The 24,518-nt window shown below is 40.0% G+C and overlaps 1 protein-coding gene across 9 annotated transcripts in view; it reads right to left on the reverse strand.

The window, feature by feature from the left end:
* The window catches only part of ZNF706 (zinc finger protein 706), a 43,824-nt gene that overhangs the window by 5,992 nt on the left and 13,314 nt on the right, over positions 1 to 24,518 (reverse strand). For 2 of the 9 annotated variants that reach the window (XM_014550236.1, XM_014550238.1), the window contains exons 2-4: positions 21,289 to 21,425; positions 20,090 to 20,197; positions 17,199 to 19,389 (exon numbers count right to left, since the gene is read on the reverse strand). In XM_014550236.1, the coding sequence (XP_014405722.1) occupies positions 20,102 to 20,197; positions 21,289 to 21,423 (231 nt within the window). In that variant the 5' untranslated portion in view covers positions 21,424 to 21,425 and the 3' untranslated portion in view covers positions 17,199 to 19,389; positions 20,090 to 20,101. Of the gene's footprint in view, positions 1 to 17,198; positions 19,390 to 20,089; positions 20,198 to 21,288; positions 21,426 to 23,402; positions 23,422 to 23,955; positions 23,975 to 23,997; positions 24,023 to 24,063; positions 24,083 to 24,123; positions 24,144 to 24,236; positions 24,257 to 24,518 lie in introns of those variants that run through there. The other 7 variants (XM_014550230.1, XM_014550233.1, XM_014550232.1 and 4 more) reach the window with 7 other exon arrangements.

Below are 24,518 nucleotides of genomic sequence, written 5' to 3' on the forward strand. Positions count from 1 at the left end.
GGCTTTTTTTAAAATAAATATATTTTATTGATTTTTTACAGAGAGGAAGGGCGAGGGATAGAGAATTAGAAACATCCATGAGAGAGAAACATCCATCAGCTGCCTCCTGCACACCCCCTACTGGGGATGTGCCTGCAACCAAGGTACATGCCCTTGACCGGAATCAAACCTGGGACCCTTCAGTCCACAGGCCGACGCTCTAGCCACTGAGCCAAACTGGTCAGGGCTCTCTGGCTTTTTTCAAAAAACACACACAGAAAGCAGCATTCTCTTTGTTTAAACAACAAAAAGCATGGGAGGGGAGTGTATGTGGGTTTGTTCAAATGCTTGAGACAATTGTTTTAAGCAGCTGGAGGAGTAAAGGAAAGGAGCACTTAGGAGAGAGTGCTGGAAGCACAGCGCCCAGGAATTGATGGAAAACGCTTGTGTGGCAGGCGAGGCATGTAATGGCGAGAACAGATGTGCACATATTGACGAGGCAGGTGGAAAGCAGGTTCTCCTCCTAATTAGCTTGGCTGCTGGGAGAATCTTCTCCGGTTTCTGACCACCTTCCAGCCCAGGCTTGTGGTTTCTGTGATGTCCTAGTGAGGCCGTGGGCTGGCTCTGACGGTGGGTCAGAGACTGCTGACCTCAAGGCCACCTCACAGCCCAGGGCCAAGTCCGGGGAGGAGCGGAGGAGCGGCCGGCCTGGTGATAGTGGAGTGTTCCCTCTACAGGAGGAGCGGGGAGGGCACACGCCTTTGCTGTGACTCAGAGACCTTCAGCCAGATGTCACGGAATGAGATCAGGATTCCTGGCCCTCCCCCCTCTGAAATGGTTTCTTTTCCAGGAGTATGCTAGAGAGACTCCTTGTCTTTCCCCTTGGCTGTTCTCCTCTTCACAGAATGTTTTCACTGGTTGCCCAAAATAAAGACACTCCCCAGCTGGAGTGGCTGGAGCGCGTGCGTGCGTGTGTCTAAGCACTGGGTGCTGCCCGTGGGCGGAGGCTGTGCCCTGCCTCTCTCCTGCCTGCATGTGGGTGCAGTGGGCCACCTGGGCCCTCCCTGATGGATAACAAAGCAGTGAGGAGCCTGGTCCCTGACCCCGTGCAGACACTGCACTAGTCCTAAGAGGCAGACCTTCAGACTTTTAGGGGAGAGACAAGCCTCAACAGTGCTTAAGCTGAGGGTCTCTGTTAGATGCAGTTGAACAAAAGCACCTTCTTGACTCAATGTTACCTTCTTATTCTGATGATTTATATGCCAAGAATAAATTTAACTTTGTCTACATCTGGGGGAAAGATGTTTGTAAAGGACCTACCCAGCAGTTCCTCAGTATATCTGGTTTTCTCCAAAAATACTCCAGAAAATTCATGTGACTGGAAAACTGGGCTTAGTAAGGGATACACATGGGATTTTTCTACAGAGGAGTCTTTGGGAAGCTGACCTCCTCCAATGCAGTCTTCAGGGGCGTCTCCAGAAGGCACTCAGAGTCTGCCTGGGGAACGTGCGCGGACAGAGAACATGGATGCACACAAAGTGGCCGCAGCCTGGGCCTCGGATGTCCGCAGGGAAGAAAGGCCAGGTCAGCTCTGTGAAATGATTCTGTTATGTTATCTGGATAAGAACTGAGCACAAGTGAGGCAACGAAGGTTAAAGATGAAAACAACAGCTGAGGTTGGACCAAGAGACCAATGGACCAAAGCAAGTCTGTTGCATCTGGTTTCACAGTGTCTGGGGAGAGGGAGAGCTTTGGAGAGAAGTAATGTGGGAGAATCTGTGTCCGGCTATTCCACCCCCCACCCCATACGCACACACATATATACTCCTGGGCTGGAGTATAGCATCACTTGGGACAATATTCTTTATATTACAATCCACTTCCATGATAAAGAGGTTTACAACTGGAGCTTTCAAAGAATCTTAGAACTACAAAGAGGACTAAACATCCTGTGGATAGAACCTGAGATTCTGTGTGATCTGGATAGATGGAGGGAGGACCCCATCACCAGCGTTCCCTCCCCCCCCTTCCCCATCTACCCAAACAGGAATGGTCTTCCCACCTTACTGATTCCTTTTGGAAGACTCACAGATTTATTTAAATTAGGAATTCTATGGTTTTTCCAGGAAACGAATTCAAGCTTACTGGCTTGTACTGTCCATGAGTCACCTTTTGGACAACAGGTTGACATTTCCTTGTTTCCTGCCCTTTGGCCATTCTCATGTCTCATGAGCTGCACGAACCTAGGGCTATTCAGTTACATGTACAAGTCTTTTTAGTGTTCTGAAGGTAAGCATTTAGGGCCTCGAGGCATAAGTACACTGTACAGCTACCTATAGAGAATGTTCTTTTAACCATGTTTGTTTCATCTTTTCTAATTTTGATAGAGAAGAAGTGGAAAGGAATTTTTTTTCTTTGAAAAGAACTAGGTATCACGTAGAATGGAGCCTTTTAAAGTGTGAAACATTTCTAATGTTTAAACAGTAGAGGTTCTCCACCCTGGCTGCACATCAGGACAACTTAGAAAGCTCAAAACAAAACAGAAAAAACAAACAAACAAACAAAAAACAACCCACGCCATGCCTGGGCCCCTCCCCAGCGATCAGATTGAATTGGTCTGGCTGTGGTGGGGACTGAGCATCTGTATTTTTCTATGTGCAGAACTGAGGATCGCTGCAGATCTAATCACTAGAAAGGATTACATTTTTAAGGCCTTATTCCATAGGAAACCTTGCCTATTGTCCGATAAATTAGGCTGCAGCCTTGGTGGATAAAAAGGAATGTTCAGGCTGTGAGCCCCCGAGGATCCTAATGTCCTGCAGCCTCAGCCAGTGGCACGCGACCTTGTGGCATGTGGGTCGACAGCTCAAGCACAGGTTAGTGTGTTCAGAGTAGAGCTTTTCAGTGCTGGGTGCGAACAGGTGAGACCTGACACACCAGGGCTGCCTCAGAGCTCAGGTCTGTGCTTGACCGGCAGACTCAAAGGAAATGCCTGGTCCTGGACCAGAGAAACAGACGCTGACAAAGCCATGCTCTCTGCACTGTTGCCATCACTTCTGGGGTCTTCCTTTACCGATCCTTCCCTACACAGTATTCTGCTGTTTCCTGTCAGCTGTTGTCTTGAGTAACACTCCTCCCTGACCTTTGCTCTCCAAACACAGTCTAAGTCCTAACTAGCCCTGGTTGAAAAGCCCTGGGGACCAGCTTCGGCTGTCCTTCTGGTCCTACAGTTGATGCTATTTCAGGCACCCTCAGGGCACCCCCCCATCCACTAGAGCCTCTGAGTACCTTCTTTCTCTTGTCAATCACATGTGGTTATGTGACAGAACTGCCTTATTTAGGGCTTCATCTCTCTTGCCCCCAATCTCTTTTAGTCACCGGTTATGAAATCCTACCTATAGTTTTCTACACGTTTTGCATTACATCCCATTAAAGCGAAGACTCCGTGAGCTGGACTCCATCTGGCCCGAGTGAGTTCCACTGACCCAGGCCCTCCCACTAGAATCCGGCACACTTTTGCTCTTGTTTTCACACCACTCTTTCACTGTTAGTTTCAATACCTTTTCTATATGAAATTGCGAACTCTACAATGACATGTTTTTCATTATTGGTGAGAAGTATATCTCGATAGTTGACCCTCATTTTTCATTCATCTTCTCAGAGGTGAAATTGTCAACATGCCCAAAAGTTACCAAATGCACTCTTTTAGCAGAGTGAACATTCTAGTAAAGGCTTAGATAACTGAAATACATTTTTTAAAGATATATTTTTATTGATTTCAGAGGGGGGAGAGGGATAGATAGAAACATCAACGATGAGAATCATTGATCTGCTGCCTCCTGCATACCCCACACTGGGGATCCAGCCAGCAACCCCGGCATGTGCCCTGACCAGGAATTGAACCAAGATCCCCTGGTTCATAGGTTGACGCTCAACCACTAAGCCATGCCAGCCAGGCTGAAATACATTTTTATGTTACTATGTCTTACCTTTTTGGAACTTGGACTAGGAAACCATGGCCTATACATGCTGGTAATGGCCTTTATGCTGCCCCCAGGGTGAAATAACTTCTGATTCTCTTTCTGCTCCGCCGTCTCCACCATGCTTCTCCCTGTGCACTTCTGTAAGTGTTGTACATACACTACTCCTCAGCCATGCCTTATATCAGAGCATCCATGTGCCAGTCCTGAGTTCCATGTTTTAGGGTACCTGGGAAATACTGATTTCTTCCAGATGTTAACATCTCAAATCCCTTTTGCTTAATACTTGAAATCAGATATAGTTCCTCGAATAAGCCTGTTTCACTCTAACACTGATGAGATACCTTAGGAACTTAACTGCTATTTTGTTGTAAGCTGTTTCCTTAAAGTTGGAGAACCTGTCAACACCATGGGTAAGAGAGGACTTACTTCCTTACCTTTTCCCATGCAAACAAAACTAAGGGATTCTCTAGTTGCTCTAAGTTATGTCACACACGTTTTCTTATGAATACCAAGGGTTACAGGTTCACCCAAGCAATTTTCCCACCCTCTGATATGTCAGCTTCAAGCCTTCTTGATGAAGTTACTGAATCTCCCCTAATCTTCACAGGGTGAGTTCTGGCCCTTGCTTGGAGTCCATCATTCTGGCAAAACAGTTGTTCCCCAGGCAATCAAGGGGTTGGAAAACGCTTATGGCAAAAACGACAGGAGATGACTTTTGGCTCACGACTTCTTGTGCTATCCGCAGTACGGGTGCTGCGGGATCCCTGAAAAGACCTCATTCATGGTTTCACTGTGGGTCTCAGTGCTCCCGAGGCCCAAGTGCTGGGCTGTCCTTCCTGTGGCTGCTGCTCATTTGCTGAGGTGGGAGCAGGCCTCTGCCTCTGACAGTTGCTGTTCTTTCATTGTACTCATCAGCGGCGGGCCCTGTGGGGTGGTCATCGGCATCCTTAGAGGACATTTGGATTCATTCCCTCAGAGCTAAGTCAGGGACATCTGAGTGACACTGCTCAGAACCACCTTCCAAGGGCTCCCACCTGCTGAGAGCCCCGTCACTCTGACCAGCCTGATCCAGCGGAGTCCCTGCTGACCGGGCCCTCTTCATCCGGTGGCTGGCGGCACCTCTGTGATGAAGACTATTAGTCCCAATGTTCTTTTTACAGATTCTATCTTAAAACAAACAACAATCAAGTAGATGAAAATTTAAGATGCCCATGACTTGGCATCCTCCTCCAATGATTAACCCATCCCTCAGTTCCCTTTCACAATAAAACTCTTCAAACGGGAGGTCTACACATGCTATTTCTACTTTCCCACCTCCCATTCCTTCTTAAACCCACTAATTTGGCTTTTGTCCTCACCGCTCACTCGAAAATGACCATGTTCAGATCGCCAATATGCCCTCATGTTGTTGAGAATTTTCTAGCTTTGTCTTACTGGCCTCATCGTTTAGCAATGAGTGTTCCTCCCTGAAGTGCTCTATTCCCTGGGCTGCTTGGCCCTCCTCCCTGGATCTTCCCTCCTCCTCTACCTAACTCCTGACAGGGTTCCTCAGGGCTTGGACTTAGAACCTCTTCTCTGTTCTAAGCAATCGCATCCAATCCTATAGCTTCAAATACCTCCCACGTTGACAACTCAAGAATTTGTCTCCAGCCCAACGTATCCCCCAGAGTCATACATGCATTTGGATATAACTGCTTTAAGTGCAACGTACCTGACATTGCCCCTTGGCTAGTGCACATCCCAAACATGTCCAGAACTGAGTCCTTACTCCCCGATCGTACCTTCTCCCAGCTCAGTATATGGCATCAGTAAGCAGCCAGGTAAGCCACACACCTGAGAGGCCAACAGCGGATCCAGATGCTGCTGCCTTTCAAATACCTTTTAGATCAGTCCACTTCTCTGTGGACACCATCCAAGTCCAAGTCTCTAATATCTTCACCTGGAAAACTGTTAGTCTCTCCTAACCTGTTTCCATGACCACACTTCCAAATTATCCTTCAACACCGCAGGAGGAGCGCTCTTGACAAAATGTAAATTGGATCCCATCACTCCCCTGCTTAGAACATCTTCAGTTCTTCCCATTGCACTTAGAATAAAGTCAGGCCAGCTGGTGTGGCTCAGAGGTTCAGTGTTGACCTATGAACCAGGAGGTCCTGGTTCAATTTCGTCAGGGCACATGCCTGGGTCGCGGGTTTGATCCCCAGTGGGGGTAGGCAGGAGGCAGCTGATCAATGATTCTCTCTTATTGATATTTCAATCTTTCTCCCTTCCTCTCTGAAATTTAAAAAATAAAAAAAAATGTTAAAGTCTGAAAGCCTTGCTGTATCTCATCTTTCTCCCTTCCTCTCTGAAATTTAAAAAAAAAAAAAAATGTTAAAGTCTGAAAGCCTTGCTGTATCTGACAAGGCCTTGTCTTATCTGGCTCCTGCTCTAACCTCATCCCAGGCCATCCCATACTCGGAATGTTCCCTTCACTCCAGCATATGGTCCCTCTTGCCATTCCGACCACAGACTGACCTCTTTCCTGCCTCAGGGCCTGTGTACTTGCTATTTCCTCAGCCTGCGAGGCCCAGGTTACTGGCCCCCAGAGAGGAATTTGGTAACCACTCTGTCTACAGGAGGGCACTGGCATTCTCCTACCTGTCTGCCCAGCAGACTACCAAGTACATGAAGGCAGGGGCCCTTCAATCATGCTTGGGGTTGCACCCTCGGTGCCTGGCACATAGGTGATCAATACCGAACAATGATCTAGATGTGAGTCTATTTGGCTATAGGATTCCTAAGGGCCTACCTCATATGCCACATCTCCCCACCCTCCACCAAAAAGGATGTATTTAGGGTCTACAGCACCCATGAGAGAGTGCTGTTCAAATCTCCTTGAAGACAACCAGCTGTGGGAAATCTAACTAACAGACCCAACTATTGCCCCACTGCTTCCCCGTCTTTGTGCTGAGGCCAAGCTCTCCACCTGCCTGGGCACAGCCCCCAGCCACCGACAGCCGGGCAGGGGCAGTGCTGGCCTGTTCCTGCCCTGCACAGGGTTCCTCTCCTGGGTGACTCTGGCTTGGAGACACTCCATAGCCTGACAGAAGCTTTCTCAGAATACACTACAATCCGAGGCTTTTCTACTCAAGACTTCCTTTCTTCAGCGTGAGAACCACACCGTGGTCGGAAGGCTTCCCCACCCTGTCCCCACGTTCTCCCTTTTATGCTTCAAAGGTAGATTCCCTCATCTGTTAAACTTACAATCCTATTTTGGCAGCAGCTTCCCAGGGGCCCCTTTAGAACTTTGTAATAGTGATACTATAAACCATGGCGCGGAAAAACAAACGATCTTATTTGAGGCCACATATAACACCATCTGTTCACTTCCCATACCTCTCCCAGGCATGACCTTTAATGGGAGAGATTAAAATACCACCTGTACTCAGAGCCCTTGTCTCACCACCAGGGCTCCAGGTCACGAGAGCTACAATCCAGATTCCATTTCACATTTGTTCCAGGAGTTGGCAGAATGAGTCACCACTGGCAAACATGGTGAATGAAGGCACAAGGCCCATGGCACCAGAAAGGTGGCTTTAAATCCATACTCGGGTATCTATGAAGCCCTAGTAGACAGTCACCAACTACTGCCACTTGTTTTATACTAGTGACAAAAATTTCTAGCTGCTGGTGACAAGACGTTTCATTAATTTTGTGAATAAAACTTGCTCTCTTCCTAAGATTTTATAACTTGAATATGTGGCATTTCTTTGCCTTTTCTGATTGAAAATCAGTATTAATTTAGCTCTACTCTGTGTACGCCCCATGAACACCAAAACTGTTATTTTGTCCCCTGCTGCATCCCCTAAAGCACTCGGTAATTATATGTTGAGCAAATATTCCTCCAGGTGCTTTGACATTAGCTCATTTAAGCCTGGGAGGTAGGCACATTCTTCATTTTACTGAAACTCAGAAGGATCAAGTGACTTTCTCAAAGTTCCTGGCACTCTCTGAATTCAGACACCAAATAGTCAAGCAGCTTATCTGCCAGGGTCAGAAAATTAGGTTGCTTATTGTGTTTGGTTAACATTTAGTGAATCCTCTGCTCTAAGCAAGCACTTAATACTTTTATCACATTTAAGAGGTAATTAACTTATTATCATCCTACTTTACCCAATGAAACTGAAGGTTGGCTAGATTTAGCGACTTATCTAACATCACATAGGTAGGAGGCAGGGCTGAAACTCAAACACAGGTGAGCCTAGAGCCCATGTTCTAAATTCTCATGCTATACTATTTCTTTGCAAATGACAAGAAACAGTCATTCCCCCCAAAACAACCAGAATTTAAATATTGTTATATTTTTGGGAGACTAATGAAAGGTCAATAAAACATGTGGTAGAAGCAGTAAATGACAGGACAGAATTACATTTTACCTTTCCTGTGTTTTTGGTTGGGACCTGCATATGAAAAGGGCTGACTTAAGTTATACACAGTTTTGGGCTGTAGACAGGTTGGCACCCCTAAGCCCCGCATTGCTCAAGGGTCAACTGTGCATGGTTCCCAGTGTGAAAACACTGACAGTGGTCCTGACATTGACAGCATTCTGTTGACACTGACACTAAAGGATTAAGGTGCCCACTTCAAAGTCCAAAGATACAAGGACAAAATAAGTGGGGCAGTATCCTCTCTGGCAGCAGTGAAAGAAATCTGTGCCTAAGAGAAACAAAAAAAGCAGGAAGGTGTCACCACTTTAGTTGCTAGATATACCATAGGCTGTGCTATTCCCTTAAAGTAGCAGGCTCTCTTATTAGGGCCTTAGCACAGGCCAGTTAAAATCGGGTTTTATATTGAGTTGTTTTAAAGAACAGAGGCCCCGTTGAGATCAAGAGCAGTCTTTGTCAATTTTTCCCTTTAGACAATGCAAACAATCATCTAACAACAGTAGCATTTTGAATTTAAAAACCCCAAATAATCAACCCATCACTCAATGAACCAATTAAAACAAAAGGAAAACCAGTTTCATGGCATGAATGGAAAAGTAAGGGACTATTGCTCTGGCCGATACACCAAGGCTGAGGGGTTTGATCTCGGTCAAGGTACATACAAGCAGTAGCCAATAAATGGGTAAATAAGTAGAACAAGCCGATCTCTCTCTCGTCCTCTCCCTTCCTCTCCATCTCAAGTTAAAAAATGATCAGTAGTTAATTTGCTTTTCACAGCTGGAAACCACACACCAGTGTGCCGGCACCACCCTGGAGAACCACTACAGCACCCCTTCAAAGGGCTTCACACGGTACAAAAGCACTTTAACATACTTAAAAAAAATTCCTGCTCATAGTGCTACCAGGAGCTTCTGAATGTCTCCACCACTGCCCCATGCAAAACAGGCTGGACACAGGCCTAGTACCCTATGTCAAAGGACAGCCAGTGTGAAAGCGGCTGCATTTTCATGCCCGAAATTTCACTTCTAGAAATTCTTTCAAGAAAATAACCACTACTACATTTTTTTTAAAACTTAAAAATGAATCTCTATTCCCTGTCCAACCAACTCAAGGAATACTCTGCTTTCATGCTACCAATAAAGGCTAGTAAATTTCACGTATCACAGAGGACTAAAACACCGAAGAGCTAGGTCAAGATGCTATACTTAATTATGGCATATTTAATCACATCTTAGTATTTTATGCCAACATTTTAAGTATAAGTTAAGCTTACTGTGTTTAAAAAATAAACACCTTACAGTACATTTTAAACTGTGAGCACTTTTTCTGTCCAACCACAAACAGGTTTCCCTGGCCATCAGTGCTCTAGGTGGCTCTGAAGGACGCCTTGATTGCAAGGATGAACCCATGTCATGTGACACTACCTTACATCTGTTCCTTCCTTACCTCCTAGCTTCTACCCCTCCTGTTTTCCTGAAACTACACTTCTTTGACCTCAGGAAAGCATTTGGGATAATGACCACTGCTGCTGAGAATGTATTTAATCCACACATTGGCTCAAAGCAGACACTCAATGAATGAATGGCAGCTCTTGCCCGACTGCCCAGGCTTGCTCAGTCTCTTCTGCGAGTCCAGATTGGCCTGGTACTCTTCTTACCCTTTGGCTGCTCTTTTGATTACTCTTCCTAGCTCCATCTCTACCCACCCTATAACAGTGAGGGCTTTTCAGTTTTATACTCAGCTTCCTGGTCTTTTGACTACATATTGTCTTAGAGATATCACCTATTTCTAAGGTTTCAAAGATCACCGTTATGAAGATTAATGCAAATCTCTCTCTTCAGTCCTGACTTCTAAGTCCCAGCATCATATTTCAAACTACGTGTGCTAAATACTAAAACAAAATGTTGCCACAAACCCTTTACAAGTTTACTTTTTCAAGGGCATAATGTATCTTATCTTATACTTTTTACATGCTTTGTGGATGTTTTATGTATTTCAAAAAAGCAAAAATACCTTTTCAAGTATAAAGTATTCTACATGCATGGCACTGCCTGTAACAAACACTCCTATGACTTTAGTCATCTAAAAAAGTAAATAAAAAAGCTTTTAAAAAGTAATCCACAAAAGGAATGAGAATTTTGTCTTGTCATTCAGGGAATGTTATATTTAAAGATAATAAATAGTCACATGGTTGGTTATCAACACTCAAGTAGGCACAAAAACAAGTAATTCCTGTTCCAAGGATCCTAGAAAGAACAGAATACATAATGATGCAAAGATAAAAGACTACTCCAACTGGCTACGCAAGGAGTGATCCTATTACATTAAGAAGCGTCGGGAAAAGTCAGAGATAATCTCAAAGGAATAGAAGAGAAAGAGGGCATCCTAGCTTACAGACCAAAAAACTGTGTGGGGTAAGAAAGAGCAGTCAGAGTTACTCAAGTACAGCGCATAATTCACCTTAGGAGGAGCCTGGGATCAGATACGGCAGCAGAAGGGGTTGGCTGGAGCACATGCTGGGCCCGACTGTGGAGGCATTGCCAGCTACAGCCCAGGAGTGGGGGCTCCGCTGGTGGGCAATAGAGAACAGACAGCTTCAGAGGGGATGTGCCTGGACCTGGGCTCATGTTGCAGGGAAAGCAAATGTGGTTGGAGGAAGAGACTACACATGAAATTAGTCCAAATGAGAAAAAGGGAGGCTCACAGTAAAAGACAATGCATGTATTTACCTAGAGACTAAGAGCAAATATACAGTTCTGCACTTTCTTCAATGTTCTCTTTTGTACTTTTTGAAAATCAAGAAACAAATTACCTACCTCTAGTCCCGTGGGTAGCTTCCCATCTATATCACTTTCCTAGAATGACAGTGGTTCTGATTTAAGGTGAATTCTTACAGCCTTATGAATTGTAATTAATCAAGGCCAGGTGAACACCCAATGAAATCAGATGTCTCCATATTATTTCATATTAGGCTTGTTTCATTTTTACAATGAGACTTTACAAAATACATGGTGAGTAAACAGAAGTGGCTAAGGCAGTGCTAGTGAACACACATTCCTTGTTACTGATGCTTAGCTGAAAACTAAGCTTTTTTTCTTTACCACTTTTTAGGAACTTTGCCCTCCTAAAACTCAAGTCTCCTGACATTATTTTTTTTATAGTTTTCAGCCTTGTTTCATATTTAGTACTATGTATTCCTCTTTCCCACATTTAATATATTTTTCTTAAAGTGCTAAGCTTCATGAAAAAATAAAATCAGCATTTGAGTTGAGCCCTAAAGAATGGGTAGAATTTCTACAGAAAGAGACTGGGGTCAGATGGAAGCATTTCAATGAGGAAAAGCACAAGAAGAAATGGGCAAAAAGAAGGATGAGCGCCAATGATAGGCAATTACTTATACTTGTGTCACTCTTTCAGGTAGAACAATCCTTTGAGGTAGGTATTAGTTTCTGCATTTTATAAGGTGACAGAAGATACCATAGCTCAGAAAGGTGAAGTAACTTGTTCAAGTTCACTCAGCTTTGAAACAGAGCCAAATCTAAACTTAGACTTTGTCATTTTTCTCACGGGGTCTCCAGCTTTAAATTCTCATGTTTTACAATCTCCTATCCGATTTCAGGAACTCTTCCTATCAGAAATATTCCTGACTACTCAAAGCCAGGCTTAAGTACAGTCTATTTTGTTACAATAAAATCCATACACGAAAATATGAAATAACAGAACCTAACAAAATGCAGATCAGAAAGATCTAGAAGCATGAAAGGCTATTTTGTTACTGTAACTTTCTGAACGAACTATAATAAAAATACTTTTCCTATTTCTTCACAACAGGCAGGTGTCAATAAATTAAAAGCAGATTTCATTAGTCTTGAATAACAATTTCCCTTAAGGCGGGGGGCGGGGGTTGAAGGGTGGGTGGGAAGTGATTAACTAGGGAACTTATATACATATATGCATGGCCCATGGACACAGACAGTAGAGAGTGGTGAAGGCCTGGGAGAGGTGGGTAAGGGGTGAAGGGGGTCGATTCCTCGTCAGTGCACATGCCCGGGTTGTGGGCGTGATTCCAGTAGGGGGCACGCAGGAGGCAGCTGATTAATGTTTTGCTCTCACATCAATGTTTCTCTCTCTCCCTTTCTTTCTAAAAATCAATTTAAAAAATCTTTAAATGTTGGAAATAGACTTCTATACATATTAAAAACAGGGGAATTGTTTTTTTTAAAGAAGATAGCAAACCTACCCAATGGATCATTATACAGCCACAAAAATTTCACAAGAAGTTTATAACATGAGAAAAAACCCTCTTGTTATGTGTATTAACTGAAATGGCAAAGGACAAAACCATAACATGCAGACATAACTACATAAAAACAAAAATATGAATTAACTTATACATAAAAGATAAAAGCTTACGGTCCAAAACCGACAACAGTCAACAAATTGAGGGTGCACAAATACTGATGAAATGACTCTTGATGTTTGCGATTCTATTGCTTTGCGTTATCAGCAGTGCCTGGACCAGAACAGTCATTAGTTTAAAAATAGGCATCAACAAAAATAACTATTCATTTCTGTAGATTCTTTTAAATGTTGAAAATGAATTATATGTTAGGAAACACTGACTTCGTAATCATTCAAAGTGTGTATACATTTTTGGGGGACACCCTGTATTTGCATGTATGCATGTGTAGATGTGTGTATATGTGTGAGAGAGAATCATCATCAAAAAGTATCTGTCCTGGTAAATATTTAAAATTCAACTTTACTATATTCTCCAAATTTTTAGATGTAATGAAAAGGTATTACTGTTATAATAAAGTAGAAGACAATAAATATCATTTAGAGACACTGTAGTCTGGGGACCATGTAGTGCAGAGACAAACGTTCCTAAATACAGCACTCTGAGCACTAGCAGTATCACTGCGTTACAGCAGAGCAAAATTACTGCCTGTAAATCTGCATTCATGATGACCTTGAATAATCAGAGGTTAGATTATGGATGATATACTCTGCTAAAAAATAAGGAAAGTACAAGAGTTTGTAAAAAAAATTTCTTATCAAAACAGTAACAGAATATATCACTGGTAAATATTTATCTTCCTAACATGTCACTCCCCCACCCCCAAACCCTGAAAGGGTCCCCACAGTGTTAGGAGTAATTTGAACTATTTATTGCAGTGTGCACACATCGCACAATATGGGTCCATTCTAATGACCGCTCCCCACTCTCATTCGTAGGCTCAAAGGTTCTCATTCACAAGCCTTACGCTCTGGCTGGCCTACTCACTTTCTCTCAAAGAAACTTATGTACTTGACTGAGCTTTTTGCTCACTCAGCCATCCTCATTTTGATTCCCTATTCACTCCTACTCCTCCCCCAGCGGACTCCCCCTCCTTTCAGGCACAGATCAACCTCTCCAACTCCTAAGTCATCTCCTTCTTATGTATTCCCGTAGAAATTATTGTCTATACACTTAGCCATATAGCTTAAAATTATGTAAATAAATATATGCACTATCTCCTAAAATACATTTTAATTTCTATAGATAAGGAAACTTAATTACATTTTTTATAATAAATTGCTTTTATGTAATGCTTTACAGCTTATAAAGCAACTTCACATATCTTATTCTCAATAAATATGTTGGTGACTTAAAAGAGAATGCTTCAACAATGATGTGTAGAAAACCCTAAAAATCTGGGATAAAGATACTCTTCTTCCTACAACCCTCAAATCATATTAGTTAACAGTGGGGAGAATTTCAATATTTCATAATTTAAAAAAAAAGCACACACACAAAAATACCCTGCCACAAACCTCAGACCCAGTGACCAGATCTTGTTTCTAAATACCATTCTCCAATAAAAGGAATCAGGACTCTTTAAAGAAATGGCTCAATCTAGGGCTGGGAAGAAAAAAAAATGCAAGATGAGCCAGGAGCTTCTTGTAATACTTCCTTATAGAAGAATTCCAAATAATATACATATATACATATACTCTCCCCTCCAGGAGGTGGAGCTAAATCCCCACTCCCCTTAAGGGTTAGACTTACTTTGAAAAACTAGCATATGAAAATGAAAAGGAAAAAAACAGTAACTTTCCACCAGAGAACTTGGCAGACAGCACCTTAATCAAGTGATGTCATGTGGGGATCATTCACCTGCAAGGTGAATGAGAAGGGCACTTCACCTCTGTGGTCTTCTTTCCAAAAACCTGTTATCCTAATGTAATCATTAAACAAATACAAACTGAGGGATGTTCTAGATTCTAGAACATACTTCCCTACACATCAAAACTTTCAAGGTTATGAAAAACAAGAGGAAGACTGAGAAACCATCACAGACCACAAGAAACCAAGGAGAAATGACAACTAAATGCAATGTAGCATTCTGAGTTGGATCATGGAACAGAAAAAGTCAATAGACAAATGAGTTAACGTTAACACACCAATGCTGGTTTCTTAGTTTTGACAAGCCCAACACAGTTATGTAAGAATAGAACTAATTAGGTGTGGGTTGTACACCTTAAATTAATATTGCACATGAACTATAATTGAAAAAAAACAAACAATTATTAAAAAAAAAAAAGAACCTTAAGCCCGGCCAGTGTGGGTCAGTGGTTCAGTGGTTGAGTGACGACCCATGAACGGAGGTCACGGTTCGATTCCCAGTCAGGGCACATGCCCAGGTTGCAGGCTTGATCCCCAGTGTGAGGTGTGCAGGAGGCAGCCAATCAATGATTATCTCTCATCATTGATGTTTCTATCACTCTCTCCCTTCCTCTCTGAAATCAATAAAAATATATTTTTAAAAAAAGAACATAGGGGTAAACTGTAATTAAGTGAGGGGACACAAGAACTCTCTTAGACTACTATTACAACTTCTCTGTAGGTCTAAAAGTATTCCAAAATTAAGAATTATAAAAAAGAAAATTTCAGAGATCCAGATCAATATGTAGAAGCACCCTGTATCAAAATCAAAAGATTTGCCGTAAGTTTTCAATACTATTAGCCCAGGAGACATCTAACTTGCAGCCAATGCTAATTTCCCTTCCTTCCTCAATAAGTGTTCTATAGTAACAGGTAGCAGTACCTCTAATCCCAACTGGCCATCTTCCCTAAGTCCTTTGGGTATAAAGATGATAGAAAACAAAAGTATGAACTTGGTACAAACAATATGTTTATATGTTAAATGCCTGCGAATTAAAGGCATTTCAAAGTTTTGGGAATCTAGTTCATTTTACCAGATATTTAAGTCTCCATTAGGAGTTTTAAAATAACAAATAAAAATAGATTCAAGGACTTTAAAAGACAAACCTTGCTAAGTATCACATGTTCCCATTTAATGAGTAAGAATTTCTGAGTATGAGTTTTTTTAAAGCTACATTTTAAAAAAGCAGTTGCTTGACATAAACTGACACGTGTGAGTAAAAGGAGGTAATGTTAACTTATAATGAGCTACCTTACTATCCAATATTAATTTGGTGTTTAATATGAAATACTTAAACCAAGACTGTCTTTGGCAAACCAGGATGTATGGTCACCCTAGCTATAAGAACTCATTTTGAGACACACTATTACACTGTTATAGAGGAAATATTATAATGGCTTACTTCCTAGTAATTAAAATTTTAATAAGAATCCAAAATACAAGCTACATTCTCAATTTTATAAGACAGTAAACAGTGATAAAGTGAGGTACCTATGTGGTCTATAAAAACCTAAGCTATTATTAATATGTATAGAAAAAGATGTTGTATACATAAAAAATGATTAAAAATACTGATTTTAACATAATTACTTCACAGTATAGATATGCCCATATGGACATAAATAAATGATTTAAGTCTTTCTACATGTGCAGATTTTAAAATATGAAGCCATATTGAGTACAAAAATTAGAGCTAAAGAATGGCTGGTCAAAAACAAAACCTCTCCCCCAAAGATGGTATATTCAGTAAACAGTTTATCCAAAGAACATTTAAAATAGAAGACATTTAATTTTCAGCTTAATAAGGTAATATACAATTAATGACAGGATAAACTTTTATTAATAAAACATCTATTTTTTCAGTTGACAGATGTTTTATTAAATCTACACATTAGAAATGCCTAAGATTTTTCTGAAACTTTTACAATAGAAAATATTAGGCTAGTCTGGAAGATTTCAGAATGTAAAGTCACAATAAACACAACCCCCTAATGTTGATCTTCATTGTTATACACTCCAAAAATTATGTATCTCTGACCAAAACCAAACCAAACCCTAAACCCCCACAAAAATGAAAATCTAGCACAAATGAATTCAGATTCAATAAGTTTAAATGATAATGTTGGTAAATTCTATCTTATCCATGTGACATACATTTCAGAACTCAATTATAATTGAGTTACTTACAATTATAATGTAAGTAATTAGCTATACAGTATTTTAAATATAAAACCAGAAGTGCTATCTCAAATCTAAGTCAATGTCATATAGGACTTATCCATCCAATTCAATTAACTGACCTAAGCATTTTTTAGTATTATTTTTATATTAACAGTCAACTACTTCCCTCTTCTAACAACTTATTCTATAGAGTTGAGGTTTCAGAACGACAACCTTCTTCCTTTCATTTTTATGAATAGTCTATAGATCCAAAATAGACTACAGGAAAAAAAAAAAGAGAAATGAAAGAAATCTCTTGTCACCCTTAGAACTACTGAGCTCTAAAGTCAAGAGATAAATTTTAAGTTGAAAAATTAAAAGAGAGAGAGAAGAGGCAATATGAAAACCCCTACAATGTAGAAGAAATTAGACTAGTTTAGTTTTCTTTAATATCTCTTTTAATAAGACATTACAGCACACAACTGAGCCCCCAGTGTGTCAGTTAAACAGGGGATGTAGATCCATACGAAGGAGAATGGAAACAAGTTTAATCTTAACCCCATTCCTTTTGGCAACTAATGGAAATACAGAATACAATGGACCAATTCTCTCAGTGTATTTTATCAAGTCTTTGAAGACACCATAACAGTTTTATAATAAACTTTGTTGGGATCTGTTAAAGAATCTTCAAATTGAATAACAAGGATAGTTAAGAATTTTAATTTCTCCTTTATAGCAGATTTAGCTCAAACACAATAAAGAGGGGATTGTACTAATAATCCTCACATAGAGGATGAGAATGCAGCTATTCCCATCACTGAAATATACTTAAATATGATGTCTTCAGCTGCTTATAAAAAAGAGTTAAATACAAGAACAAAAAGCTTTTATTCTGAATTAGAGTCAAACAAATGAAAAAAAATTAAACAAAAACTTGTAAGCGGTTTTTAAGTGATTTGTTGCTAAACATAAAGATACATATGTTCAAAGCACTTTAAAAAACTTTTAAATTGTAATTTAACCATAACTTCTATAATACCCACCACAAGCAATTAGGCAAACTCTAATGTTCTGGTAATCAACATATAGGGAAATAACATATTAAATCTGAACTCAGGAAATTAAATACATGAAAAAATCATTAAAGTAATAGTATAAGAATAGGAATTGCTAAGAAACTATCACCACTGACGATTTTCCTTAAAAATATCTTATTTTAAACTTACAGTGAAGACAAACAAGGTGGGCAGAATATGCACAGCTACAAAACAAATGCAGTGATGAGTTGCAGCACAAGGAGGGAATGCATTTTTTAATCCACAGGATCAGATTTGTGGCTCTAAACAATTACCAAGAAATATTTGAGTGTTCTTCCTATTATATTAACTTTAAAATTTCAACTGAGTTACAGCAGTTTCACTCATAAAGTTAATAGCTGACAAAAGCAAATTAGAAGAACCCTAAAATTAGTCTCCCTTAACTGGGTAGGATTTACCTCATCCATCTGAACCAACCCATTTCCCCGTCCCTGGAATCAAATCAATCTAGATACTGGCCTATTTTAATACTTTCTAGTTCAGACGGAAGTCATATTGTACACAGTCTTTGATTTTAGGAAGCAGCACAAAGTAAACTCCTAAAATCAATGACTCAAAAAGGAAAGGAGGAAGAAGGTTCTGGGAATTAACCCAGCCACAAGTTATTCCAATCTTACTGTTAATGCAAAATTCATTCTAGAAGTGGTCAAATCATTAACTTCCAAAAACTCCTCCAAAATTATGCGTTTCAATTTCAAATGAAAGAATTTGAAGCCTTTTCAAAGAATCCAAAATAATTTATAAAAGATAAATCTTTACCAATTCACACATGTTCCATCATATTTTGTAATAAATGACTAGGCTTACTGATTATTTCATTATGACACATACTTCAAAACCTAGTTTTTCAGAAGGGCTTACTAACGATCTAACCACTTTAGAAATTTATCATGTATCTACAGGGTGTACCTGGCTGGCAGCTATAGCCAAGTCATACAGCAAATTGAAATATTCCAACCTCAAACATAGGAAACAATCAGAGGGGAAAATGACACATGATTGCAATATACTAAGGCAGCAGGTAAGTCATTCTTCTAGATCAGCGGCTGCCAATAAAACTGTGTTCACAAATTTAATGAATGAGTCTGCTCTAGTTTAACGAACCTGCCACTGAGCTGAGAGGGAGATAAGAATTGCGCTTACAATTCTAGCTGATGAATTCATTAGATTTTTATAAGGCAAATAATGTGGAAAGTTAGAACAGAATTTCTAGAACCATTTATCCTGTGATGTTGTAAAATCAAAGTACTACTTTATTAAATGAGTTATTTTACACAATATGAACATCAATATAATTACAATTGTAAAATTTTTTTTATAACAAGGATGGACTGATTTTCAGATTTCCAAATTAGAGTCAACTGTACATTTACACAGAATTGTCTTTGCATGAAGCCCAAAAGGGAACAGCATAAAAATGAGTGTTTCTGTAGCCCCTTTATTTTTGCTGATCAACAGTTTGTTAGAAAAGCAGCTGCAGGTTTGTTACCTAAGGTCTGAGACAGTAGAAGAGTCAAAGGTGTCATGAATTCACCTATAAAACATAAGCAAAATTTTCTGTGAAGGTAAACATTGCACAAATGCAACTTATATACATTTCAAATGCCTAAGGAAAAAAAACAAACACATGCCTAAGCTACCAAGTTAGTCTGATAGATCTGCCAATGGGATTTTATAAACTGAACTTTGATTTACTTAAAAAAAAAAAATTCTCACACCAACAACATCACAACCATTTATGAGAAAAAAACTCTAACATACAGAAAATATAACCTGATTATTTTCAAGCAACTACCAAGATTATACAATGTACCTACATTTTGCCCTATATTTTAACGCACCTGGAAGTTCTGCTAAGCACTATTATAGTAAGGTACCTGCAAAAGGCACTCAGGAACGTTGGTCTGCATCATTTCTCTGAGCAAGACCCTCAATACCTTTGTAATAGTTATTTTCTTTAAGCTTACATGTCTTTTCCATTCTTGGACCAGAGTTGGTCAGCCTCCCTCCATCCCCCTAGTAGAAAATAGAACTTCTATGTAGTTAGGAACTTCTATTTCATCAGGATATGGTCTGGGAAAATGGACTTTTAATAATTTTAAAATTAAATATTAACTGAAAAATAGGAAGCAATAAAGTCAGCTAGAAGGTAAAAATCAACTTCATAGTTACAGAAAACAATTTTGTTCTTGTATACAAGCCTGACAGTAACAACAACAAAAAAAGTCAATTACCTGTAAACAACTTTATGCCTGGACATCAGCCAATTCTGGAGGAAGTGGAGTCTTAGGATGCTTGCTCTCAAAGTGCTGCTTGAAGGTCTTAGGGTCTGGCATTTGTGTCTAATTACAAAAATTGTACAAAAAAGGAGTTAGAGCTTATTCATAAATGTGTAAACATTTTAAAAATCCTGAGCCTGCTTATAATAGATAATTGCTGTCATATAAAAAAAGACCATGTAATATAGAAATTCCTAACATATTCCCACATTTCACATTGGGGTGGTCACAGAGAATGAAGAATACTGCTTATCTAACAGCAAATAGGTAGCTTATACTGAACTATTATTATGTTAAGCATGTTACCTGAATTCTCACTGAACCTTCATAGTAATCTTAAATTAGTTCCTACTATCCTCATTTTACTAAGGAAATTAAACCCTAGAGCTTAATTTGCCCAAGACCTATGCTTTAGCCTAGTACTAGGTACTGTAGCTTTCAAACATTACACTATTCTGACTTCCCTAGGCAAGATCCAAGCTCTTTTATGCATTAATTGGGTGACCCTGTGCAAATGATATAATCCCCATGACAATTTATTCTTCTGTAAAATGAATATAATAAAAGTACTTTATCTCATTGGGTTGTTGTGTGGATTAGTGGGCTCATACATATACAACACCTGGATCAGTGGCTGGCACCTGAAAGCACTCAATAGCAGCTGCTATAATTATTCTTCAAATTTAATAAACACATTAATTCTAGTAAAAGCCCTCAATATGAACAAACTCTAGTTTTATAGACATCCTAACTATGGTCTTAGTAAAAGGAAAAAAAGCCCATCATGAAACAAGAGTGTTATTCACTGGTATCTTACATAGTTTTACTGAGCTCTAAATTAAGAATGTGGATCTGACTTCTTTACAAAGTTCAAGTGTCTTGTTTTCCCTTAAGAAGGCATCTTTATTCTCCTTGAGGAAAGGAACTTTGCTTTGTTTACTCCTTTTCCCAACACCTGGAAAACAGCCTGGCCACAGGAGCCAGTCAATAAAATATTTGTTGAATGAAAGATGGAGTACTAAAATAACCAACTCTTAAACCTACTATTTCAGTAAAGCATTTATTTTGCCATGATTGCAAAATTTTAACCTATACAAACCAATCTCTAATGAAAAACTGTGCAGGGGAAAGCTATGTCTTTCAATTTCCCTTACCCTACAGACAGTGCAGGTATATATTAAGGCAGCTTTGGCAGCAGCCTTTTGGTCATGTCCTTGTTTCTTCTTTTGTCCGGCTTGCTTTTTGGCATTTTTCTGCTGAGACTGAATCTTCTGCTGTCCACGAGCCATATCTAAAAACAGAAGTTGAGGCATTAGAGTGATTTATTTACTCGATTACAGAGTAAACTAAACATAATACTCTCAGAGTTGACAGCTTAAGTTTCATAGAAACAGTTGTTAATCAAAATGTAGGCGTTTCATATCCCATGGACACAGACAATAGTGTGGTGAAGGCCTGGGGTGGGTGTGGGGGGGTACAGGCTAGGGGGTACAGGTGTGGGGGTCAATTAGAAAAAAAAGGGGGGACATCTGTAATACTTTCAACAATAAAGTTAAAAAGATGTATGGGTTTTCAAATTCTCACATACAATGCTACTAGAGAATAACTAGTACAATCACTGTGGAAAACTGTCGGTAGCTATAACCTACAATTCCACATTGGTATATATGCAACAGAAATGCAAATGTATGTACACCAAAAGACACAGTACCAGAATGTTCAGAGCTACTGTTTCCAACACTGGAAAAAATCCAAATGTATATTAATAGAAAAAAATCCCAAACTGGAAAGAATCCAAATGTCTATTAATAGTAAAATGGATACATAACTTGTATATTTATACAATGAAATACTATGCAGCATTCAAAAAGAAGAAACTATGTTACAGGAAACAACATGATTACATCTCAGCTTTAAAGGAAAGACACCCAAAAACAAAGAACATATATTGTATAAAGTTCAAAACAGGCAAAGCTAATCTGGAAGGTTGTGAATGGGAAGAGCATGAGGGGGATTTTGGGGTACTGATAATGTTCTACATCCGGATCTGGGTAATGGTTACACAGGTGTGTACACTTGTAAAAATCACTGAGCTACATACATATACACCTAAGATTTTTGCACTTTACTATATGTGATCTTTAAGAGTTTACAAAAGAAAAGTTTAGCCTCCTTCCTCAATCATTTGTTTGGTCACTTTGCAGAGGTACTTTCCCCTTCCAGTATTCACTGTTGTGACCTGAGACTTACAACTTGAAGAGAAATAAGAGCTGTCATCTAATACCTCTAAAGGAAATCATAAGAGCAATGGGAACTGTTCTCTTAAATACTTAGGTTTCATAAAACTACTGTGCTATTCTAAATCTTCCTGAAAAGTTGGTCTTTGCAGGATTACTGGACAAATTATTAAATAAGATTAAATTAGTTCCCAATTGAGAGAATAACCCTTATAAAAGGGGAAAGGATACTTACATAAAAATGAAAGATACCTCTTTCTACTACTGGTGGATTATAAATTTTTATTTATTTTTTAAAAATATATGTATATTTTTTTATTGATTTCAGATAGGAAGGGAGAGGAAGAGATAGAAACATCAAGGATGAGAGAGAATAATCGATCAGCTGTCTCCTGCACGTCCCCCACTGGGGATTGAGCCTGCAACCCCAGGCATGTGCCCTGACTGAGAATCGAACCGTGATCTCCTGGTTCATGGGTGGATGCTCAACCTCTGAGCCACACTGGCTGGGCTAAATTTTAAACTTTTAAATTATTGCAGGACATGAACATACAATGGATCTACTTCAACTTCACCAGAAAGGAGTGCTGGCTTTTTTCCTGACTGGAACCCTAAATAGTTAACGAATATAAGGTCAAAGCATTTCATAGAAACACCTGAGCTTCTCTCAAAAAGGGAAACTGAAAAAATACACCAATTGGACAAGTTCTCTCCAGCTTTAAAAACTGACCTGAACGTCAAATAAAATATAGAGGAGGATCAGTGCTTTTCTAAGAAGCCAGATATATATTTTAACAAATTACAAACATGTTTAGCATGTTAGCCTAACCTAAGAATCCTATTCCTACCAAATAATGGCAAATATTACCAGATGTGTTAGTCCTTGAAGATTAAACTTCCATTTTTGTGTGTTTTTTAAACCCAATTTTTGAAACCATTTGGCTTGGAATGATTGTTTTAAGTGCATGTAAGTTCAAGTGATATGGCCAGCTTACAAACCTATCCCCATGGAAACAGATGTGGACGCTTACATATTATCTGGATGACAGGTATTCAATCTTTATGTGCCCAAACGGTTGTCAGGTCTCAGTGTCCTGGTACCAGTGCCCTAAGTTAGAACACCTCAGTCCTCTCCTGCGTCTGAGCTCCTCCCCGCATGTGTGCTCTGTATGTTAATACACTGACGGTGTGGGTAACCTTTTAATCGCGCTGCAGTGGAAAACACGTCAGATGGCAGGCCACTACCTACAGAGGTTTCTGTGATATCTAGAAGTTATTAGCTATTTTGATAACCCTTTCAGGCAGTCATCTGTACACAGCAGTGTCATTAGATACACCTTATTTTTTTTTTGACTTTTGTATTTATGACTTCTCCTAACATAGAACATGACACAATAGATTTAACCCATTTTCCCTTGTATCTCAAACGAACCAAAAAGCCATCAAAAGCTTTAATAAATACAAGACTGTAGTCACTTTTCCTGACTTTTAAAACTTAAGACCAGGTAAAGGAAACAGAATCAAACAGTCTAACTTCGGGGAGGGGGGGGGGGGAGGCCCCTAACTTCTAACAATATACTGCACCGATTTCCTTTCTGAAAGCAGAAATGCAAACGAACAGGCCACCTGCTTTTGGACAACAGCTCCATTTAGGACTTGCTCAGGCCCATCGAATCTTCTACAAAATCTTACGCATAACTGCTCCTTGATTCCATGCGACAATACGGGGGGCAAGAAGTCCTTTCCAAATACCTAAAGGCTGGTGGTGTTTAATGGAACCCGTGTGGTGTGGCTTTTCTGCAGGGGCTGCAGAGAGGGAAGTAGTAGAAAGAATAACGAGCTCTTTTGAAACGAGGAGCCCTTACAGGAGGCAACAAGTAAGCACTGCCCCCAAAAGACTGTCTTCAAAACCAAAACCAGAACCAGAATTCGTAGGGACGAGATTGTGGATCCAGGAAGTAGGCTCATTCTCCATAACCATCTGAAACCCGGAGGCCCGTGCAGGGGCCAGCATGCAGACCCCGGCTGGCAACTCCATCCTTTTGTGGAGGAGAGACGATGGATGAAACAGCATCGGGACTCGGGTCTATTTCACCAGCACTCCACCGAGCTCAGCTGCAGGCTGGCCCACCTGCCTGCCTCCCCAA

This window comes from Myotis brandtii, unplaced genomic scaffold (assembly GCF_000412655.1).
Source record: "Myotis brandtii unplaced genomic scaffold, ASM41265v1 scaffold59, whole genome shotgun sequence".
Classification (NCBI taxonomy): domain Eukaryota; kingdom Metazoa; phylum Chordata; class Mammalia; order Chiroptera; family Vespertilionidae; genus Myotis; species Myotis brandtii.